The sequence below is a fragment of the Mesoplodon densirostris genome, chromosome 16, assembly GCF_025265405.1.
Source record: "Mesoplodon densirostris isolate mMesDen1 chromosome 16, mMesDen1 primary haplotype, whole genome shotgun sequence".
In the NCBI taxonomy this organism is placed as follows: domain Eukaryota; kingdom Metazoa; phylum Chordata; class Mammalia; order Artiodactyla; family Ziphiidae; genus Mesoplodon; species Mesoplodon densirostris.
The window spans coordinates 54,952,319-54,971,408 of NC_082676.1; the positions used below are offsets into that span (position 1 = coordinate 54,952,319).

The following is a 19,090-nucleotide window of genomic DNA, read 5'->3' on the forward strand; positions in this document are numbered from 1 at the left end:
CAAAATTACTCCTCTCCTGTATCTCGCTTCCTGATAGTCACCCCTGTTAGTGGAACCAACAGTCAAATCAAAGGATGGGAGTGGAAGCCTGGAACTTGATTCACACCCAAGCCAAGAATCCATTGTGTTTCAGTTAATTCCTCTTTTTACATGTGGCTCGATCTGCCTACAGGGCGTTTTCTGAATCTCATTGATACGAATGAAATCAAAGAAGCAGCAAAAATGTCACAGATGCCTTTTATACATTATGCTAAAGCTTAACTTTAACTGAAAACTTAAACTCTTGTTTGAAGTCTGGGGCTTGTATTTTAGCTGTCTCTTGAATCTGTGAGTCTCCCTTCCTTTCCCTCATTTAAGTATTAGAGAAGTTTTTTAAATCTGTAACATACTTAGCCTTCATCTTTGATAACTTGTTACCACTGCCACATTGTACCTGCTTCACAAATCTTAAATATTAAATGTTAGCATGACTTTCAGAGCTCACCCCAAGCATGTTGGGTGGTGGGGCACTTTTCCCCTCTTGTATAGCTTTCCTTCATATCATTCTCTTTAATTTTTTCACTTATCTATTACTTCTCAGGGACAGGATTTTAGATTTTTTCCCTTCTATCTCAGCACAATCTCAAAGGTATTAAAATACCTAATAATAGATTGCATCAGTAGATTAGCTCCTTTTATAACTTTCATCATTTTAAATGAAAACTTTCTATGAGTTATTTGGGATTTTGAATTTATAATACCATCATTAAAATAGTTTTTTTCCCCTCCCATTGACAGTAAAGCTGTCACTGCCACAAGATTTGAGCTAAAAAAAAAAAAAAAAAAGATTTTTGTACTTCTTTGTCAGTCCAGCTAAAAAAGAAAGAGAAGCATCTTGACAACTTTTAAATGAATCAGAGCACTTGAGATCATTGAGTTTTCTTGTGGAGCACCATTCACTAAGACCTTCTGACGCAAGGCTGGAAGTTTCCTGGATCCTCTTGGTTTGTTTTAAGCATGTAGTCCTAATAGTATCAGCAGGATGTAGGTCGAGATATCGGGTGCTGGACTTGGTAAGTCATCTGATTTTGATTGCTCATTTACTTTAAGGAGGTCCTAAAATGAGTGACAGTGCAAAGTTCAGACTCTAAAGGGTCTGTATGAACCTCCCAAAGGTTCAGAGTGCCCCAGGAGCAGAGAGGGCCTGGATTGATCTCGGCTGGAACTGGATTAGAGTGTCTGGTACAGTGTGGCTCCGTCTGTCCTGCACAGATGGGTTCTAAGGCATCTAGCCTGAGCGTTCCTACTGGGGACATTATCTTGACAGGTGCTCAGATGATCACTAGGGTACGTTGGGTGCCCAGTGCACTGCTAGTGAAGGCATGAGAAACATAAAAGACAGCATTCCACCTGTAGGAAATGTTCTGTTTTCCGAGGGGAAAGTAGCAAGAAGTACGGCCATAGAATATCATGTACCATAGCAATCCCGGGACACTGATGCTTGCTAAGTCCCACACAAAACAGTGTCATTTTTCTTAGTTACACAATTTAATATCAAAGATACACTAAGAGTTAAGTACTGGACACCTTCCCATATAACAAAGTGACTTAAGTTATAGAAGAAATGACCATTTATTGAGTTGATATTATATACCGGACATTGTGCTAGGAACGTCCTTTATGGCCTAGTCATTATAAAAACCAAGTAAGGTGTAGATATCATTATATCTAATTTATAGAGAGGAAACCAAGGCTCACAGAATCACAAATATGCAAAGTCAAATACAGCTGTTATTGGGGGTGGCAGGGAGGGCTATCTGATCCAGAGCAAAGGCCTTGTACCACTCTGCAAAATGTGAAGTTTATCCAAACTTTAGAGGAAACAAAGGATTCTTGGCAAAGGTGAATATTTCTGGCATCTGTTCTAGATCAGAAACAACTACCAACCTGGATTTTCTTGTGATGAAATCATGCAGTAAAAGTCCGAGACATTATTTTCTTTTGGAGCTTTATGTACCTGTTATGTACTTAGTAAATATTTCTCGTAACTGTAGTTGTTTCTATCCTATTTTCAGGAAGCAAATGTATAATATAAATCCCCTCCCTTTATATTTATTGTAGTTAGTGTAGATTGGTAATGCTGTCTGCTTTCCACTGGGGCATTCAAGGTATATTCTTCATTGGTACATAAAGGAAACAGCTCTGTGTGCCATTTATGCTGGAGTAAACTGTCTAAGAAATGTTCCGCAGACAGCAATGGATGGGTGTCCACAGCGCACTTGCTCTTGCTGAGTAAGTGAATTGTGTTCCAGTGGCCTGATGCTGACCAGACTGGCCAGTCTCAAAATAAAGATGGACTGTCCACTAGCCAGAGGTTCCGGCAGCACCTGTTAGACAGTGTTCACAGAACAGGGCCGAGCTGTGGACTGTTCCTGGTGACTTTTTGTCACGTGAGAGAGTTGTTCCAAGTTTCCTTTCCACTTTACATTTAAAATCCAACACAGGGCTTTCCTGGTGGCACAGTGGTTAAGAATCCACCTGCGAATGCAGGGGACACACGTTCGAGCCCTGGTCTGGGAAGATCCCACATGCTGTGGAGTAACTAAGCCCGTGTGCCACAACTGCTGAGCCCACGCTCTACAGCCTGCAAGCCACAACTACTGAGCCCCTGTGCCACAGTAAAAAACTGTGGCAAAAAGAAAAACCCAATACATTAGAGCTTTACATGGTTGCCAAGAGCCGCAGGTTTTATTGTAGTCTTGACTAATCTGCTGAACCTTTCCAGCTTAAATCCCTAGGGTTACCGTATAAAAGTAGGGAGTCTACCTAGAACAGCGGTCTCCTTATGCTGTTGGAGGTCTCCTGAAGTCAGGAACACGATCTGCAGTTGGTGCTATCAGTCACCTGAGCGGCCAGGCTAGGGGATGTCCAGCGACCTCCCAAAGAACTTTTTAATTCCTCAATTAAAATGCAGATTTCAGCCTAACCAAGGAGTGCACTGCCCTGTGGGGCGGCACACTCCCTGCGACTCCCTCTTCCTCCAGGCAGACCTCGGGGGCTCCCCACACACCATCCAGGGGAGCCCTGCTTTCCTGGTGTGGATACCACCCCACGACCAGGCCCTTTGGAGCATTTCCTACTTAAAAACTCCTGTATGGCACCCCAAAGGATCTTGCCCTATACAGAATTCCACTCTGTAGGAAGCGATATGACGGCAGATTTCCAGTGTGCTGTGTAGTTTTTCAGATTCACGTGAGGGAAGAGCTGTCTTAGCTCTCAGAGTTTCTCCCTTTCAACTCTAGTTAGGTGAAAGGTAAATCAGCAGAAACAAGTATCTTTTAGTTTCTTTTGTTGTTTCTGTTAATAAAAATAATGTGCTCACTATGAAAATCAGTAAAACGAAGGAAGCTAGAACATTAAACCCTACAGTTACTTGATACTCTGTTAACAAGTATTTTACTCTGCCTATCATTTTTATACATAGTTGGCATCATACTCTATATGTCATTTAGTATCTTGTTTTCCCCCCATTAAAAAAAAAAACTCTTGGTCAAATAATTTTAATTATCAACATAATATTTCATATTAAAATTTGTTGGATTTGTTTAAAACAACATTCCTCATACCTTTTGCAGGGTCAGCTTTACTAAGATACAATTTACATACAATATGTCATAACTTTTAAGTGTAAAAGTTGATGAATTTTGACAAATGTGTACAGTCATATAAGCATCACTGTGTTCAAGAAATAGAACAGTTATTCCAGAAGATTCCCTCGTGCCCCTTTGCAATCAGCCCCTTCCCATCCATAGATCCCGGCAGCCACTGATCTGCTTTCTAGCACTGTAATTTTGCCTTTTTCAGAAGGTCATTTAAGTGGAATCATTCAATAAGTAACCCCTTGAGTCTTGCACTTAGCTTAACGCATTTGACGTTTGTCTGTGTTCTTGCCCATGTCACTGGCTCATTCCTTCTTTCTGCTGAGTAGCAGTCCATTTTATGGACATATCACTGTTTATTTATCCATTTTGCCTGTTGGCATTTAGGTTGTTAGCAACTAAGAATCTAGCAGATATAAACATTTGTGTATAAGTTTTTGTGCGAACTAAGTGTTCATTTCTTTGGGAAAATACCTAAGGCTGGAATTACTGGGTCGTATGGTAAGTGTATGTTTAATTTTATAAGAACCTGGCACACTGTTTTCCAAAGTGGCTGCAGCATTTTGCATTCCCACCAGCCGGGCCTGAGGGCTCAGTGGCTCTGTACCGTCACCAGTGTTGGTATTGTCCTTTTTGCCATTCTAGTGGTGTGTACTGGTATCTCATTATGGCTTTGGTTTGAATTTCTCTAATGACTAATGATGTTAAGTATCTTTCTATTTGATTATTTGTCCATTTAAATCTCTTTAATGAAATGTTTGTTCAAATCTTTTGCTCATTTTTTCATTGGGTTGTTTGTTTTCTCCTTATTCAATTTTAAGAGTTCTTACGTATTCTTACGTATTCGGGATACAAGTCCTTTTGGGTGTTTTACAAATTCTTCCAGACTGTGCTTTTCTTTTCATTCTCTTAACAGTATCTTTCAATAGTAGAAGTTTTAAATTTTAACGAAATCCAATTAATCAATTTTTTCCCTTGGATTATGCCTTTGTTGTCATATCTAAGAAATCTTTGCCTTACTCGATTGCAGAGATCTTCTCTTGTGTTTTCTTCTGGAAGTTTTCCAGTTTTAGGTTTTACATTTAGACATACAATCCATTTAGAGTTAATCTTTGTATGTGATGCAAGGTATGGTCCATCATAGCAGGAGGCAGATGTCCTGAAGTATCTGTTTAAAAAGAAAAATTGTTCCTGAATAATTCTTTGCACTCTAGTAACAAAGCAGGGCTGTGAAGGTGAGTTCCCCGGAAAACCAACCGTAGCTCTTTATCCGTTAGCTTTGAGACGGACCCTTTGACGGTCTACAGCTCTCTCTTTCTGGAAGGTGCTAGAACAAACACCAGCAGTGACCTCCAGCTCCCCTCTGGTCTGGGTCTCCTTTAGATGGTTCGTAAAGTTCTGTTTCCTCTGTACACATCATTCTTGCTCAGCAGCTGCGCATTTTAGGCAGCTCTCTGACTGCAGGCTGTTGGCTTCCTGGGCAGCCACCACGTTCAGTGTTGGGCCACTTTATCCCTAAGGGAAGGAGCCTAATGTGCATTAAAAACTTGCTCTGTGCCAGGAACCTGGCTGAATCTCAGAAGTCCTGGGTGGCATAAAGTAGCATCAAGTCCATCTTATAGATGAGGCAGTGAGAGTTGCTTGGAGTCTTACAGCTAGTGAGACGGTCAGGCCAGACTTGCCTCACTTCACAGCTTTTGCTTATTCTGTTATTTCTCACTAGCTCTTCACAGAGTCGCTCCTGTGCGTTTGATGGCGTACCACCAGACTCACATACACTCCCATCCAGCTAACCGCGGGTGCGATGATAAATATGACAACGCAGTTGCTTTTAGCCATTTATCTTTTTTCCTCTCAGCTAGTTTTAATTTATTTCAGCTCCCCACATTTGGCGTTGTGGATTTTACCTTTAGAATGGCAGATTGGCTGCTGTAATATTTCTTTGATATGTGAATTGTGAAAATGCCCTTATTGATGTTTATTTTCCTCCCTACAGTTAGGTGTTGTGTGACTGTGTGGTGGAGGAGGGGTCAGGCTGGTTCAGTCTTATCATGGGCCGTCTGTAGTATTTAGTTGCTCTGGGGAGGGGAGTGTTTGTGTTTGTGTTTTGTTTCATTTTTCAATAACCTTTATTCCTTTTCTAACTGGATCATGGGAGTCTTTGTCACATGGACCATCTCCTGCCCATCTTCACTTCTCAGGAGCAGTCCCAAGAGATGCATGTGCAACACAGCCACGAGACTTGGGGCAGAAGACTTCAAATGACCCCTCGCCTGCTCTTCTTATCCTGTCTGTCTGGACTTTATCTCAATAAATGAGCAGAAGTGGGAATTCTCACTCTAGTGGAATTCCCTGTGTTATTTCATGTGTTTGGACCTAGTTACCTTCAGGCATTCCTGTCACTGGCAGTAGCCACTGCCAGCTGAGTGAGTTCCCCTCTGTTTTTAGAAGTTACTCTCTACTTCAGGCATCATCACAGACCTCTCCCCTTTTGAACCCTTGGAGTGTTAGCAGCTGGGGCTGGCTTTGCCCGTTTCCCTGCCAGCCCTGCTCTAGAGCTTAAATAATGCATGATACCACGGGTACCAGAATGCCCGGTCGTGCATTTTCCATCGTGAACACGCTGTTTCCTAACTTAATTCCCATTCACTCAGATCTGGACGTTTGTGGTCCAGGCCCTGACCCAGTGCTGCTGCTGCTGTTGCAGAAAGTAGCTGAATAGAGACGGGCTTCTAACTTCGGGGTGAAACTGTTTGTAATGGAAGAGACCCTTCAGTCCAAGAAGACTGTAGCCAGTGTTGCTGAAATTGGAAAAAGCTACAAGCTGCTTTTGCCCCTTTTGGGATCTTTGAACTCCCACTGGTCAGCTTCCCGCCACTGTCTAGCTGCCAGCCCTTGAGATTTCTCATCTGGGCACCGGTCACCACGGCACAGAGGAACCCAGCCACCTCGGTGCTGCGGAAGAATCCAGACCCCATCTCAGACACTTGCTAGATGTCTTGTGTCTGTAAAATGGGGATATTGGTACCCCTGAACTGGACTTTTATGAAGATAAATGAACTAAGTGCCCAGCATGCTGGCTAGCAAAGAATACAGAGTGCGTTCTCACTGAGAGATACTGTCACTCCTGTAAAATCAAGAGAGGCACCCAAGCAGGGAGGCACTTCCTTGGCCCTGCCATGATGTTTCTGCAGTGTGGCCTCTGTTTGCCGGGCACTGCTCTCCATAGGCAAGGCCCACCCGTAGACTCTTTCCACTTGTGGCCGTGCCACCACCCGGCCCTGGCCCTGGTTGAAGCTGTCTTTGCAGCTGGTCTTTTTGTTCTCCCCCTGGGGTGGTCCTCTCCTTGTTCACCTTGTTTTGTCCTCTCCCACCAGGAAGCATCTCGGACAGCTCAGCCAAGCTCTTTGAGGTCCCTGACACGTGGTAACCAAGACCTGAGTGGAACAAACCGCTGGTGCTGTTGCTGAGAAGGAAAGAAGCAGCCGGCATTTTTGGAAGCCATACTATGTTTAACTGAATCCAATGTGGTGCAGGAGGGGTTTGAAAGCAAGTGTGTGTCTCCTGAAAAATCCCAGTTTTTATCGTCAAGGCTGTGTTCCTTCCTCTTTAGCATCACCTGTCTGCTGGCACTCAGCGTGTCGTCGGCTGTCATGTGTACTTGATTAACCAGGTCATTACTTGTTGCTCATGTGAAACCCTTCCTGTCAAGAATCTGTGTTTAAGAATCCACCTGATGGGGAAGGTTGGCCGTGAGATTTCACAGAAAGAGCCGACACTCTTGGGTGCTGTCATTCTGAATTTGGGGTTGAAATCTTTCCTGCTTTGAGAGGTTCTCATCCACCATCTCATGCTCAGGCCTGGGGGCATGGGTATGTCAGGCCATGGGCATGGGTATACCCAGCCCAGCGCGTGGATATGTCTCCCAGTAGAGAATTTGGTTGTGTCTGCCTGCTTTCCACCATCGCTGCCTGAAAATATGAGGCTCTCAAGCTTGTTTTCCCAGTAGGAAAATGTCTACCACTGTCAACACCTGCCTTGACCTTTGGGGCATATTTATTTAGAGTTTTTCCCCTAAGATGTGAGTTTCTCATGGTGGAGTGTATGAGTGAAAAATTAATTTCTGTTTTCCCATGTAGCGCTGCTTTCAGTTTTCATTATCCTAGCCTGGTGTCTTCTCTGTTTGGTGGCGTCTGGGGGTGAGGTGGCGTGTGTGCATGTGTGTGAAATCATGACAAATCAACACCATGTACCAGCCCTTTCTCTGTTGAAACAGATCACAACAGGGACAGAATCTCGTGGATCTACTGCAGTAGATCTGCTTCATATAGATCATTGTTAGATATTAAACATTTTTGTATCGTGGAAATAAAAATGAAAAATGTATTTCCAAAAGATGAAAATTAAAGAAATTTTCATAGGATTCTTGTTTTTTCCTTTCTCTTCTTTTATAAGTGAATGACATACTTAATCTCTACATAGACATATTTCTCTCTAAAGATCACCCTTGAAAAGGCCCTGGTAAGTCACTAAGCCTGGTGCTTATGGTTTTTTCTTTTTTTTTTTTTTTTTTTAACCTCTAACCCCTTTCACCTGCCTTCATGAGTCAGATGCCTGGTGCTGGAGTGGAGCCCGTGGTAAATGGTGTAGGAGGGGCTGCATCTTTTTCTGGTGGGAAGGATCTGAGTTCTTACAGCTCTGATCAGAATCCCAGGTGTCGTGGAAATTCATATTTGTAAGACATTTTCCCCAATTAAGGGCCTCTTAACATCTTCCCTTCCCCCTCCCCCATCCCCAAAGTTACAAACCCAGACTTGGCACGAGGAGCTCCCACCCCTGCTCAACGCGGTCACCAGGCACAGCCCAGTGGGAAAGTGTGACAGGAGGGTAAAGACAAAGGAGGGGGTTAGAGGGCGCTGCTGGACTCTCCTGAGTCATTAAAGCCTACAGATAGAAACAGGTAGTACCTGACACTTCTTTTTTTTTTTTTTTAATTTTTTTTAACATCTTTATTGGAGTATAATTGCTTTACAATGGTGTGTTAGTTTCTGCTGTATAACAAAGTGAATCAGTTATACATATACATATGTTCCCATATCTCTTACCTCTTGTTTCTCCCTCCCACCCTCCCTATCCCATCCCTCTAGGTGGTCACAAACCACTGAGCTGATCTCCCTGTGCTATGCAGCTGCTTCCCACTAGCTATCTATTTTACGTTTGGTAGTGTATATGTGTCCATGCCACTCTCTCACTTTGTCACAGCTTACCCTTCCCCCTCCCCATATCCTCAAGTCCATTCTCTAGTAGATCTGTGTCTTTATTCCCGTCTTACCCCTAGGTTCTTCATGACCTTTTTTTTTTTTTAGATTCCATATATATGTGTTAGCATACGGTATTTGTTTTTCTCTTTCTGACTTGACTCTGTATGACAGACTCTAGGTCCATCCACCTCACTACAAGTAACTCAATTTCGTTTCTTTTTATGGCTGAGTAATATTCCATTGTATATATGTGCCACATCTTCTTTATCCATTCATCTGTTGATGGACACTTTGGTCGCTTCCATGTCCTGGCTATTGTAAATAGAGCTGCAATGAACATTGTGGTACATGACTCTTTTTTTTTTTTTTTGCTGTACGCGGGCCTCTCACTGTTGTGGCCTCTCCCGTTGTGGAGTACAGGCTCCGGACGCACAGGCTCAGCGGCCATGGCTCATGGACCCAGCCGCTCCGCGGCATGTGAGATCCTCCCGGTCCGGGGCACGAACCCGCGTCCCCTGCATCGGCAGTTGGACCCTCAACCACTGCGCCACCAGGGAAGCCCCACATGACTCTTTTTGAATTATGTTTTTCTCAGGGTATATGCACAGATGCCCAATAGTGGGATTGCTGAGTTGTATGGTAATTCTATTTTTAGTTTTTTAAGGATCCTCCATACTGTTCTCCATAGTGGCTGTATCAATTTACATTCCCACCAACAGTGCAAGAGTGTTCCCTTTTCTCCATACCCTTTCCAGCATTTATTGTTTCTAGATTTTTTGATGATGGCCATTCTGACCGGTGTGAGATGATATCTCATTGTAGTTTTGATTTGCATTTCTCTAATGATTAATGATGTTGAGCATTCTTTCATGTGTTTGTTGGCAGTCTGTATATCTTCTTTGGAGAAATGTCTATTTAGGTCTTCTGCCTATTTTTGGATTGGGTTGTTTGTTTTTTTGTTATTGAGCTGCATGAGCTGCTTGTAAATTTTGGAGATTAGTCCTCTGTCAGTTGCTTCATTTACAAATATTTTCTCCCATTCTGAGGGTTGTCTTTTGGTCTTGTTTATGGTTTCCTTTGCTGTGCAAAAGCTTTTAAGTTTCATTAGGTGCCATTTGTTTATTTCTGTTTTTATTTCCATTTCTCTAGGAGGTGGGTCAAAAAGGATCTTGCTGTGATTTATGTCATAGAGTATTCTGCCTATGGAGCTTGAGGAATCAGGCTCCCTGACATCAGACTATACTACAAAGCTACAGTAATCAAGACAGTATGGTACTGGCACAAAAACAGAAATATAGATCAATGGAACATGATAGAAAGCCCAGAGATAAACCCACGCACATATGGTCACCTTATCTTTGATACAGGAGGCAAGAATATACAGTGGAGAAAAGACAGCCTCTTCAATAAGTGGTGCTGGGAAAACTGGACAGGTACATGTAAAAGTATGAAATTAGAACACTCCCTAACACCATACACAAAAATGAACTCAAAATGGATTAAAGACTGAAATGTAAGGCCAAACACTATCAAACTCTTAGAGGAAAACATAGGCCTGACACTTCTTTTAACGGAATGAACAAGAGGGAAAACCAGTGCGAGGCTATGATTGGTGTACATGTGAAACATACATCTAGCCTAATGAGCACGCCTGGCATAGAAACGCAGAGTGTGGGGTGGCCTAGAGGATCTCCATGCGTGCAGGGCCTCAGAGGGAGAGAGATCGGACCCGTTGCTCTCAGGTGACGAGATTTTTCATTGTCCCCTGAAGCCCAGTTCTCCCTGCTCAAAAAGCTATACAGACACACAGGTTGCACCCCTGTCAGTACTGGTTCATAGGGGCTTGTGGGGGTGAGGGGAGTGCTTTCTAGAAAGGCCCTCTGCCCTAGAGCCTCACTGAATGTACCTGCATCCCAGCTCCGGCTGTGTGTTCCTGGGCATTATTTACCCTCTCTGAGGCTGTTTCCTCAACCATAAAAGCAAGATAATAAACCTACCTCATAGGGTGGTTGTGAGGATTAAATGAAGTCATGTCAAACGCCCAGCACACCCAAGTGCACAATGAGTCACATTGATATTGGAAGATGATGCTTTTGATCTGAAACCCTGGTTGGAGCTGACATAGGCATGGTTGCAGGGTGGGTGTCTGCCTTAGCATTAAATACCCAGCTGAGCCCTGGTATGTGCCCAGACCCCTATTTTCCCAACTGTATCAAATGACGTAAAGGAGGTGAACTGGGTTGGCCATCTTCTTGGTACACACACACACATGCATACACGCAGGCTGATGTCTCTTCTGGGCCTGAAACCGTAGGATGCTGCTTTGGATTTTTGATACGGAGGCTCAGGGGCATATTATGATGATGGGGCTGTGGTTCTGGGGTTACTTAAATACTGTAACCAAACCTGGAGGTGGGCATAGAAGTGGGGACCTCGGTGTTTCCTTTCAAGTCATTTTGTAGTTCTTTGATTTTAGAGCTGGGATGGAGATTGAGTGCTGCGTCTCTGTCCTTTTTTTAAAAAACTTTATATTCATCCTGTTCCCCCCCTTCCAACATTTTATTATGAAAAATTTCAAACATACAAAGAAGTTGAAAGAATTGTTCAGCAAACACCCGTTTCCTCCCCACCTAGATTGTACAGCTACCATTTTGCTGTATTTGCTTTATTACATAACCATTCAGCCATCCTTCCATCCACCCATCAATTCATCTTAGTTTTGGATGCATTTCTAAGTAATTTGCAAACATCAGAGCACTCTGCCTCCCAAATCCTTGAGCATGCTTGTCATGAACCAGAGTTTAATATGTGTTTATATTTGGGGATCACTGGGGATAAAATTTATAGTGAAATGCTCAGATCTTAAGTGTACCATCTGATAGATTCTAACTAATGCAACACGATCTCTCAAGATACAGAACATTGGGCTTCCCTGGTGGCGCAGTGGTTGAGAGTCCGCCTTCCGATGCAGGGGACACGGGTTTGTGCCCCAGTCCGGGAAGATCCCACATGCCGCGGAGCAGCTAGGCCCGTGAGCCATGGCCGCTGAGCCTGCGCGTCCAGAGCCTGTGCTCCGCAACGGGAGAGGCCACAACAGTGAGAGGCCCACATACCGCAAAAAAAAAAAAAAAAAAAAAGATCATCACATCACCATCACCAGAGAATATTCCCTTCTGCTTCTTTCAGTCCACCCCTACCCACTCCCACCCCCAGAGGTTACCACTGGGCTGAATTTTTTTCATCACAGATCAGTCTAACCTTTTCTAGAACTTCATGAGAATAGAATCATGAAGTCATGCTCTTTGGTGTGAGGCCTCTTTCACTCAGCATGATGTTTTTGAGATTCATCCATGTAGCCGTGTGTATCATTTTTTACCACTGAGTATGCACATGTCTGTGTATCCATTCATGATGGACAGATGCTTGGGCTGTTTCCAGTTGGGGGCTATGATGAATAAAGCTTCTGTGAACATTCTAGTACAATCTTCTATTTTATTTATTTATTTATTTATTTTTAATATTTATTTATTTATTTTGCCTGTGCCAGATCTTCATTGCGGCATGTGGGATCCTCGTTGTGGCGTGCGGGATCTTTTTTTTTTTTTTTAGTTGGGGCATGTGGACTCTTAGTTGCAGCACGGGAACTCTCAGTTGCAGCATGCATGCAGGATCCAGTTTCCCAGCCAGGGATCAAACCCGGGTCCCTTGCATTGGGATCATGGAGTCTTACCCCCTGGACCACCAGGGAAGTCCCCATTCTAGTACAAGTCTTCTTGAGAACAAAAGCTTTCACTATGGAGGGTAAACACCAAGCAGTGGAATTGCTAGACAGGTATATGTTTAGTTTTATAAGAAACTTGCAGATCTTTTCCCAAAGTGAACATATCATTTAAACTCACCAGTAGCTCTCTCACTTGGCAACATTGGGCGTTGTTGGTCTTTAGCTCTATAGTATATCTCCCTGCAGTTTTCATTTGCATCTCCCTGATGACTAACGATGAGGTACTTATTAGCCATTTGTGTATACTCCTCTGTGAAGTATCTGTTCAATTCTCTTGCCTAGTTGTTTGTCAAGTTGTTAAGTCTCTCTACTATTAAGTTGTAGATGTTTATTATGTATTCTGGACATTAGTTCTTTGTCAGATAGTTGTTTTGTAGATGTTTAGTCCCAGTCTATGGCTTGCTTGTTTCTTTCTTTTTTCTTTTTTTTCCAGTTTTACTGAGTTACAATTGATGAATAACATTGTGTAAACTTATGGTCTCCAACGTGTTGACTTGATACACTCACACGTTGCAAAATTATCACCACCACTGCCATCACATCACATGATCACCATGTCCTTTTTTTGTGGTGAGAACATTCAGTATCCACTCTACCAGAAACTTCTCTTTTTTAATTGAATAAATTGAATGATAATTGACTTACAGTGTTAAATTAGTTTCAGGTGTATAACATAGTGATTCAATATTTTTATACACTACAGAATGATCACCATGCTAAGTCTAGTTACCATCTGTCACCATACAAATTGATTACAATAGTATTAACTATATTCCCCAGGCTATACATTACATCTCTGTGACTTTATTTTATAACTGGAAGTTCCTCCTTGTTAATCTCCCTCACCTATTTCACTCATCTTCCCAAACAACTTGTTTGCTTAACAGTATCTTTACTGGGCAGAAGTTTTTAAATTTTTTTTTTTTTTTTTTTTTTTTTTTGCGGTACGCGGGCCTCTCACTGTTGTGGCCTCTCCCTTTGCGGCACAGGCTCCGGACGCGCAGGCTCAGTGGCCATGGCTCACGGGCCCAGCCGCACCGCGACATGTGGGATCTTCCCGGACTGGGGCACGAAGCCATGTCCCCTGCATTGGCAGGCGGACTCTCAACCACTGCGCCACCAGGGAAGCCCAGAAGTTTTTAATATTGATGAAGTCTGTTTTATCACATTTTAAAGAAATCTCTAAGTTGTGAAGATATTATTTTGCTTTTCTTCTAGAAGTTTTGTAGTTCTAATGTTTATGTTTAATTCTACTTTCCATCTTGAATGAATTTTTTGGTATATGGTGTAAGATGGGAGTTGAGGTTCCCTAATTCCATGTGGGCATCCAGTTATTCCAGCACCATTTGTGGAGAAGACCTTTCCAGTTGAATTGCTTTGGTGCCTTGCTCAAAAATCTGTCGGTCTAATAACAAGTGTGGGTCTTGAGTGTGTGTTTTAAAAGTGTGCTGTTATTATTGCCGATAAGAACAGCAGCACAGAGAGGATCTCACCATTCCTGCGTGTGCAGTTCCCACTTAGACAGTTTTGCAGCCCTTCTCTTGATGTGGAGAGGAAAATGCTATGACCCTGAGGCCAGGCCACTCTCTCCTGACCTGGGAAGCTAGTGCTCATTGAAAATAGTGCCATCTTTTTTAATGCTTTTTTCTTTTTTTAATCTCATGACTTAAGTTTCATGACTTCAATTGAAATCTTTTTTTCCCCCAAATGATTCATGGAGTAAATCTCTGCATCTAATTTTGTCGAGGAGGGGAAATAGAATACCTGAAGGCCAGTTCGTGTTTCTCCTGCTGAGCCATGCTCTCTTCCAAGTTGTCTGGTCCTGCGGAAAGCAGTTTAGTTTGTCCTCAGCCACTTGCCCATTTCTGCCTCAGCCTCCTGCTTTTTCCGGTCATGTCGTGAACCTGAACTTGATAAAGCTCTTGGTGTGGCTGGGCCTGGTGACAACATCCAGCGGCTGGGAGGTGCTTTTAAAATTGAAATGTTTTAGATAAGATAATCCCATTGAAAAAGAAAGGGCCCCAAAAAAGAGCCCCCTTTTTTTCTTTTTTTGGGACTGGGGGGATGGACCTTAATCTGTGTTTCATAAGAAAAAAGATTGAATCCCCATGTCTATTTTTCTTAAGTGAGAACATAGGGAGATATTGGGCCAGATAGCTTGAAGGCAGAGTACCTTGCCTGGTATGCAAATTGTGGATTTGTGCAGAACCCTGGTTGGTGGGAAGCCTTATGCACTCACACCTGACTTGTGAGACTTGGGTGGAAAGTCTTACATATTTCTGAGACCAGCTGGAGAACTAGCTACCTGCCTTCTGACGCTTACCTCCTCCCCCAGGAGGATGGGTGGGGGCCAGTAGTCCTCCGCCCGGTTGCCTTGCAGGTGCTTCAAGCCCGGATGGTGGAATCTTCCTTACTGGCAATGGCCAGACCACTGGAAACACTTGGCTGAAAATGGTTCCCTACCACGTTCCAGCTGGTGATGAGGAGAGTAAAATCTCTTTGCACATCTCCACTCTGTGCACTGCAGTCCAGTTGCCCCGGTCTGATTACCAATACCCAGAATCTGGGAATTCAGAGTCGTTCATTTTACTCAGGAAGGACTAATCCTACCCAAGAGGTGGCCCACCATTTGTTGAATGGGGTAAAAATTAAATAGCATCTTGGAGCGCTGTGCCTACAAGTTACCTTGACAAATGATCGTGACTCGGAAGGTTAGTCTTCTGCCCACTTTTGGAGACTGGGTCTAAGTGGGGAAAAAATGGAGTGTCCTTTGGGTGTTTGGGTTGTTTTCACAGCCCCGGAATTCTCCATCGTCCAGGTGACTTCATCTTCCTCCGGGTGTGTGTGAATCACCAGGCACTTGGTGTCCTGATGGATGCCTGATAGGAGCACCCCACCTTACGGAGCCTCAGAGCCCTCATTGCCTCCCTTTTCCATCCTCTCATGCCCAGTCAGGCTCTAGAAGAGTTTCCATTAATAACAGGTGTTGAGGAAACCACACATTAGAGACAGCCTGCTCGGGTGCGTGGTGTCTGCTGTCTGTGATCACACTGCCGCTCACCAGCTGTGTGAGCCGAGGATGCTGGCTGAGTTCCTGGTGAGTCAGACCAGACCCCCGCCTGCTCCTCACTGGGTCACTGCGAGCTGCTGAGAGATGACAGGGAGTGACCGCTCACCATAGTCTCCCCCCACTCCACCCCATTCACTGCCATTGTTCAATTTCACTAGGAAAAAACAAGAGTCTCCTCTCGAAGACACCCCCCTGCTCTCTAGAACTTTCCACTTTAAACTCCCCCTGCAGTATTCAACCCTTGCTTTTTGAAAGTAAACCTTCTTCTCTACTGCACTGTGTGTTTTTTCTGTAATTGATCATGGGAAATGTATATTGGGTGTACTCTATTCTACACACTTCACAACTTTTTGATGGGTAGGTAGTCTCATCCCCACTTGAAGATAAAACTGAGACTCAGGTGGGTTCAGTCACTTGCCCTGGAGGTCACAGTCAGTGGCAGAGCTGGAATTCAAACCCCAGGAGGTCTGACTACAATGCCGACATGCCTAACCACGACCTGATACCGCCATATGTCCACATGAAGGCCGTGGCCTGGAGAGGAGACACAGAGATGGCAGCGGTGGGGTCAGAATGGCCATCATTAGAAAGTCTACAAATAACAAATGCTGGAGAGGGTGTGGAGAAAAGGGAACCCTCCTACACTGTTGGTGGGAATGTAAATTGATACAGCCACTATGGAAAACAATGTGGAGGTTCCTCAGGAAACTAAAAATAGAATTACCATATGATCAAGCAATCCCACTCCTGGGCATATACCCAGACAAAACTATAATTCAAAAAGATACATGCACGCTTATGTTCATAGCAGCACTATTTACAACAGCCAAGACATGGAAGCAACCAAAATGTCCATCGACAGATGAGTGGATAAAGAAGATGTGGTACATGTATACAATGGAACACCACTCAACCATAAAAAGAAAAAAGTGAAATAATGCCATTTGCAGCAACATGGATGGACCTAGAGATTATCATACTACGTGAAGTAAACCAGAAAGAGACAGACAAATACCATATGATATCGCTTATATGTGGAATCTAAAATACAACTCAAGTGAACTTATCTACAAAGCAGAAACAGAATCACAGACATAGAGAACAGACTGGTGGTTACCCAGGGGGAGGAGAGTTGGGGAGGGAAGGACTGGCAGTGTGGGATTAGCAGATGTAAAGTATTATATATAGGATGGGTAAACAAGAAGACCCTACTGTGGAGCACAGGGAACTCTATTCAATATCCTGTGATAAACCATCATGGAAAAGAATATTTTTTAAAAAAAGAGAGAGACAGCAGTTGTGGAAGTGCTGCGGGACCCGGACGGCCAGAATCCCTTTGCACACCCGAGTCTCATCTGGGCACAAAGGCTCTTGATATGTATGGCCGAAGTGCTTTCCAATTTATACTCCTGCCAAAGGACTACGAATCCCGAGTAGCAGCAGCGTCCAGAACGCCCTCGCCCTCCTCGTGAGCCAGGGAATCATTTCACTCACAGAGGCGTCCACAGAGCCGTGAAGAGACACGCCCGGGTCTTTGAAGCTCCCTGTTCCCAGCAGCATCAGCATCCCCTGGGAACTTGCTAGAAATGCAAATGTTGAGGCCTCGCCCCAGTCCTACTGAGTCAGAAACTCCAGGGGTGGGGACCAGCAGTCTGGAAACAAGCCCTTCAGGTGTTTCTGGTGCCTGCCCAGGTCTGGGAGCCACTGATCTTGGGGAAGCTGCCTCAGCTGCAGGGGAAAGGAACATAATTGTTGATAAACCAAACCTGTGCCGGCTGGAGCACAGCCCAGGGCGAGGTCACGCCCATCTCTAGTTCACCTGAAGTGTCGATACCTCTTAGCTCCTTTGTATCTTTACTTTGGATAATTGGGACCATGTGGAAAATGTCACTCTTTAATGTGAAGGGTCTAGCTCTCGTAGACACTTCTTATTCAGACTTAGAGGTTTATTATGTGCCAGGCACGGTATTATTATCCCCTTTGTTCCCTCAGGAGGGGAAAGGGAAGCTTAGAGCAGTTTAGAAACTTCCTAAGGTCACACAGCTAATAAGTGACAGCCCTGAAATTGGAACCCCGTCCGTCTGCCAGAGACTGGGCTCTGAGCGGCCAGTGGGGATACTTACATAACGTGGGAGCCTTTCAAATGATTGGGTTTGTTGCTGTTGTTCTGGAATGTTCTGAAGCTTGGTCTCCAGTACCTCGAGAAGTAGCTTTCCCCTGCATCTTCTAACCTCAGACCCTGACAAGCCAAAGCAGGTCTTGGGCACACATAGCTCCTGCCTAGTTGACAGTCCCTAGCACGTTAATGAGGTGACCTCTTACTTTGTGTGTTTTGTGTGTGTGTGTGTGTGTGTGTGTGAATATCTAGCATTCCAATTTCGTTTAAATATTTAATAATTTTCAGAATTTATTACATTATATACATAAAACAATAAATTGACATGGGCATTTTTTGTGCATAAGGTATTGTTTTCTTTATGTTTCCCACCACCACTGTATAATGTTGCTTTAATTGTCTTTCATCTACTTATACCTATTTCCTTCCCACATGTCAGTAAGTTACACCTCCACTTGTTATAATTTGACTCGTAGGAATTGCTTCTGGAGTGTTCAGACTCCAGGCATCCCCTGCCAGGTAAGTGTCTCAGTGTGTGTCACTTGCCCATGACACTTATTGTGGTGAGTTCTCAAATCCTGTCTCAAAGGACAGATGGGGGCCGGAGGCACTTGGCAGGGCGGGGGCTCTGAGGGGACAGGAACACTGAGGCTGGGCCTGGGTGGCTCCTTTGCTCCCACAGTCTCACTCAGGGGTGAGCCTACAGTTTGGAATTCATGCTGGCACCTGGCTACCCCTGGGGCTCCTTGGCTCAGTGTGTGGGCCATGGCGGCGGGTGTGCCAGCAGCCAGATTGGATGAGGTGGGTCTGGCTCTTGCCACCCCAGAGGGTCCCCTGCAGAGCCTCGGGGGGGCCTGCGATCACGAGAGGCTCCAGATATTCCCTTTTGGGGCTGCGGAAGGGAGGCCAAGCGAAATGTGAAGAGGTGTCTGAAAGCCCCGAGGAAACCGGTAGGCCTTTCCAGAAGTTCTATTTGTGGTAAGAAACCTTGGCATGGGGCAGCCGGCTCGACTGTAAAAATAGACCGAGGTGCCGAGAAACGGCTCAATTCTGGAAGCCAGTGCCCCTCTGCAGAGGAAGAGAGCTTGAGCAAGAGTAGGGGAGGCTCTGCCCCTCTTTGCTGCTTCCCTCTGAACCCCAGCACCAAAAAGAGAGAGAGAGACAAAAGCTAAACAGTTTGAAATGAACTCTTGAGTATCGCCATGTCTTTCCTGTCATAAATGG

General features: G+C 44.3%; 1 protein-coding gene across 2 annotated transcripts in view; it reads left to right on the plus strand.

The window, feature by feature from the left end:
• Positions 1–8,059, plus strand: part of PARN (poly(A)-specific ribonuclease) — a 160,699-nt gene extending 152,640 nt beyond the window's left edge. For both annotated transcript variants that reach the window (XM_060078713.1, XM_060078714.1), the window contains one exon: positions 7,016–8,059. In XM_060078713.1, the coding sequence (XP_059934696.1) occupies positions 7,016–7,068 (53 nt within the window). In that variant the 3' untranslated portion in view covers positions 7,069–8,059. The remainder of the gene's footprint in view (positions 1–7,015) is intronic.
• The last annotated feature ends 11,031 nt before the right edge of the window (positions 8,060–19,090 follow it).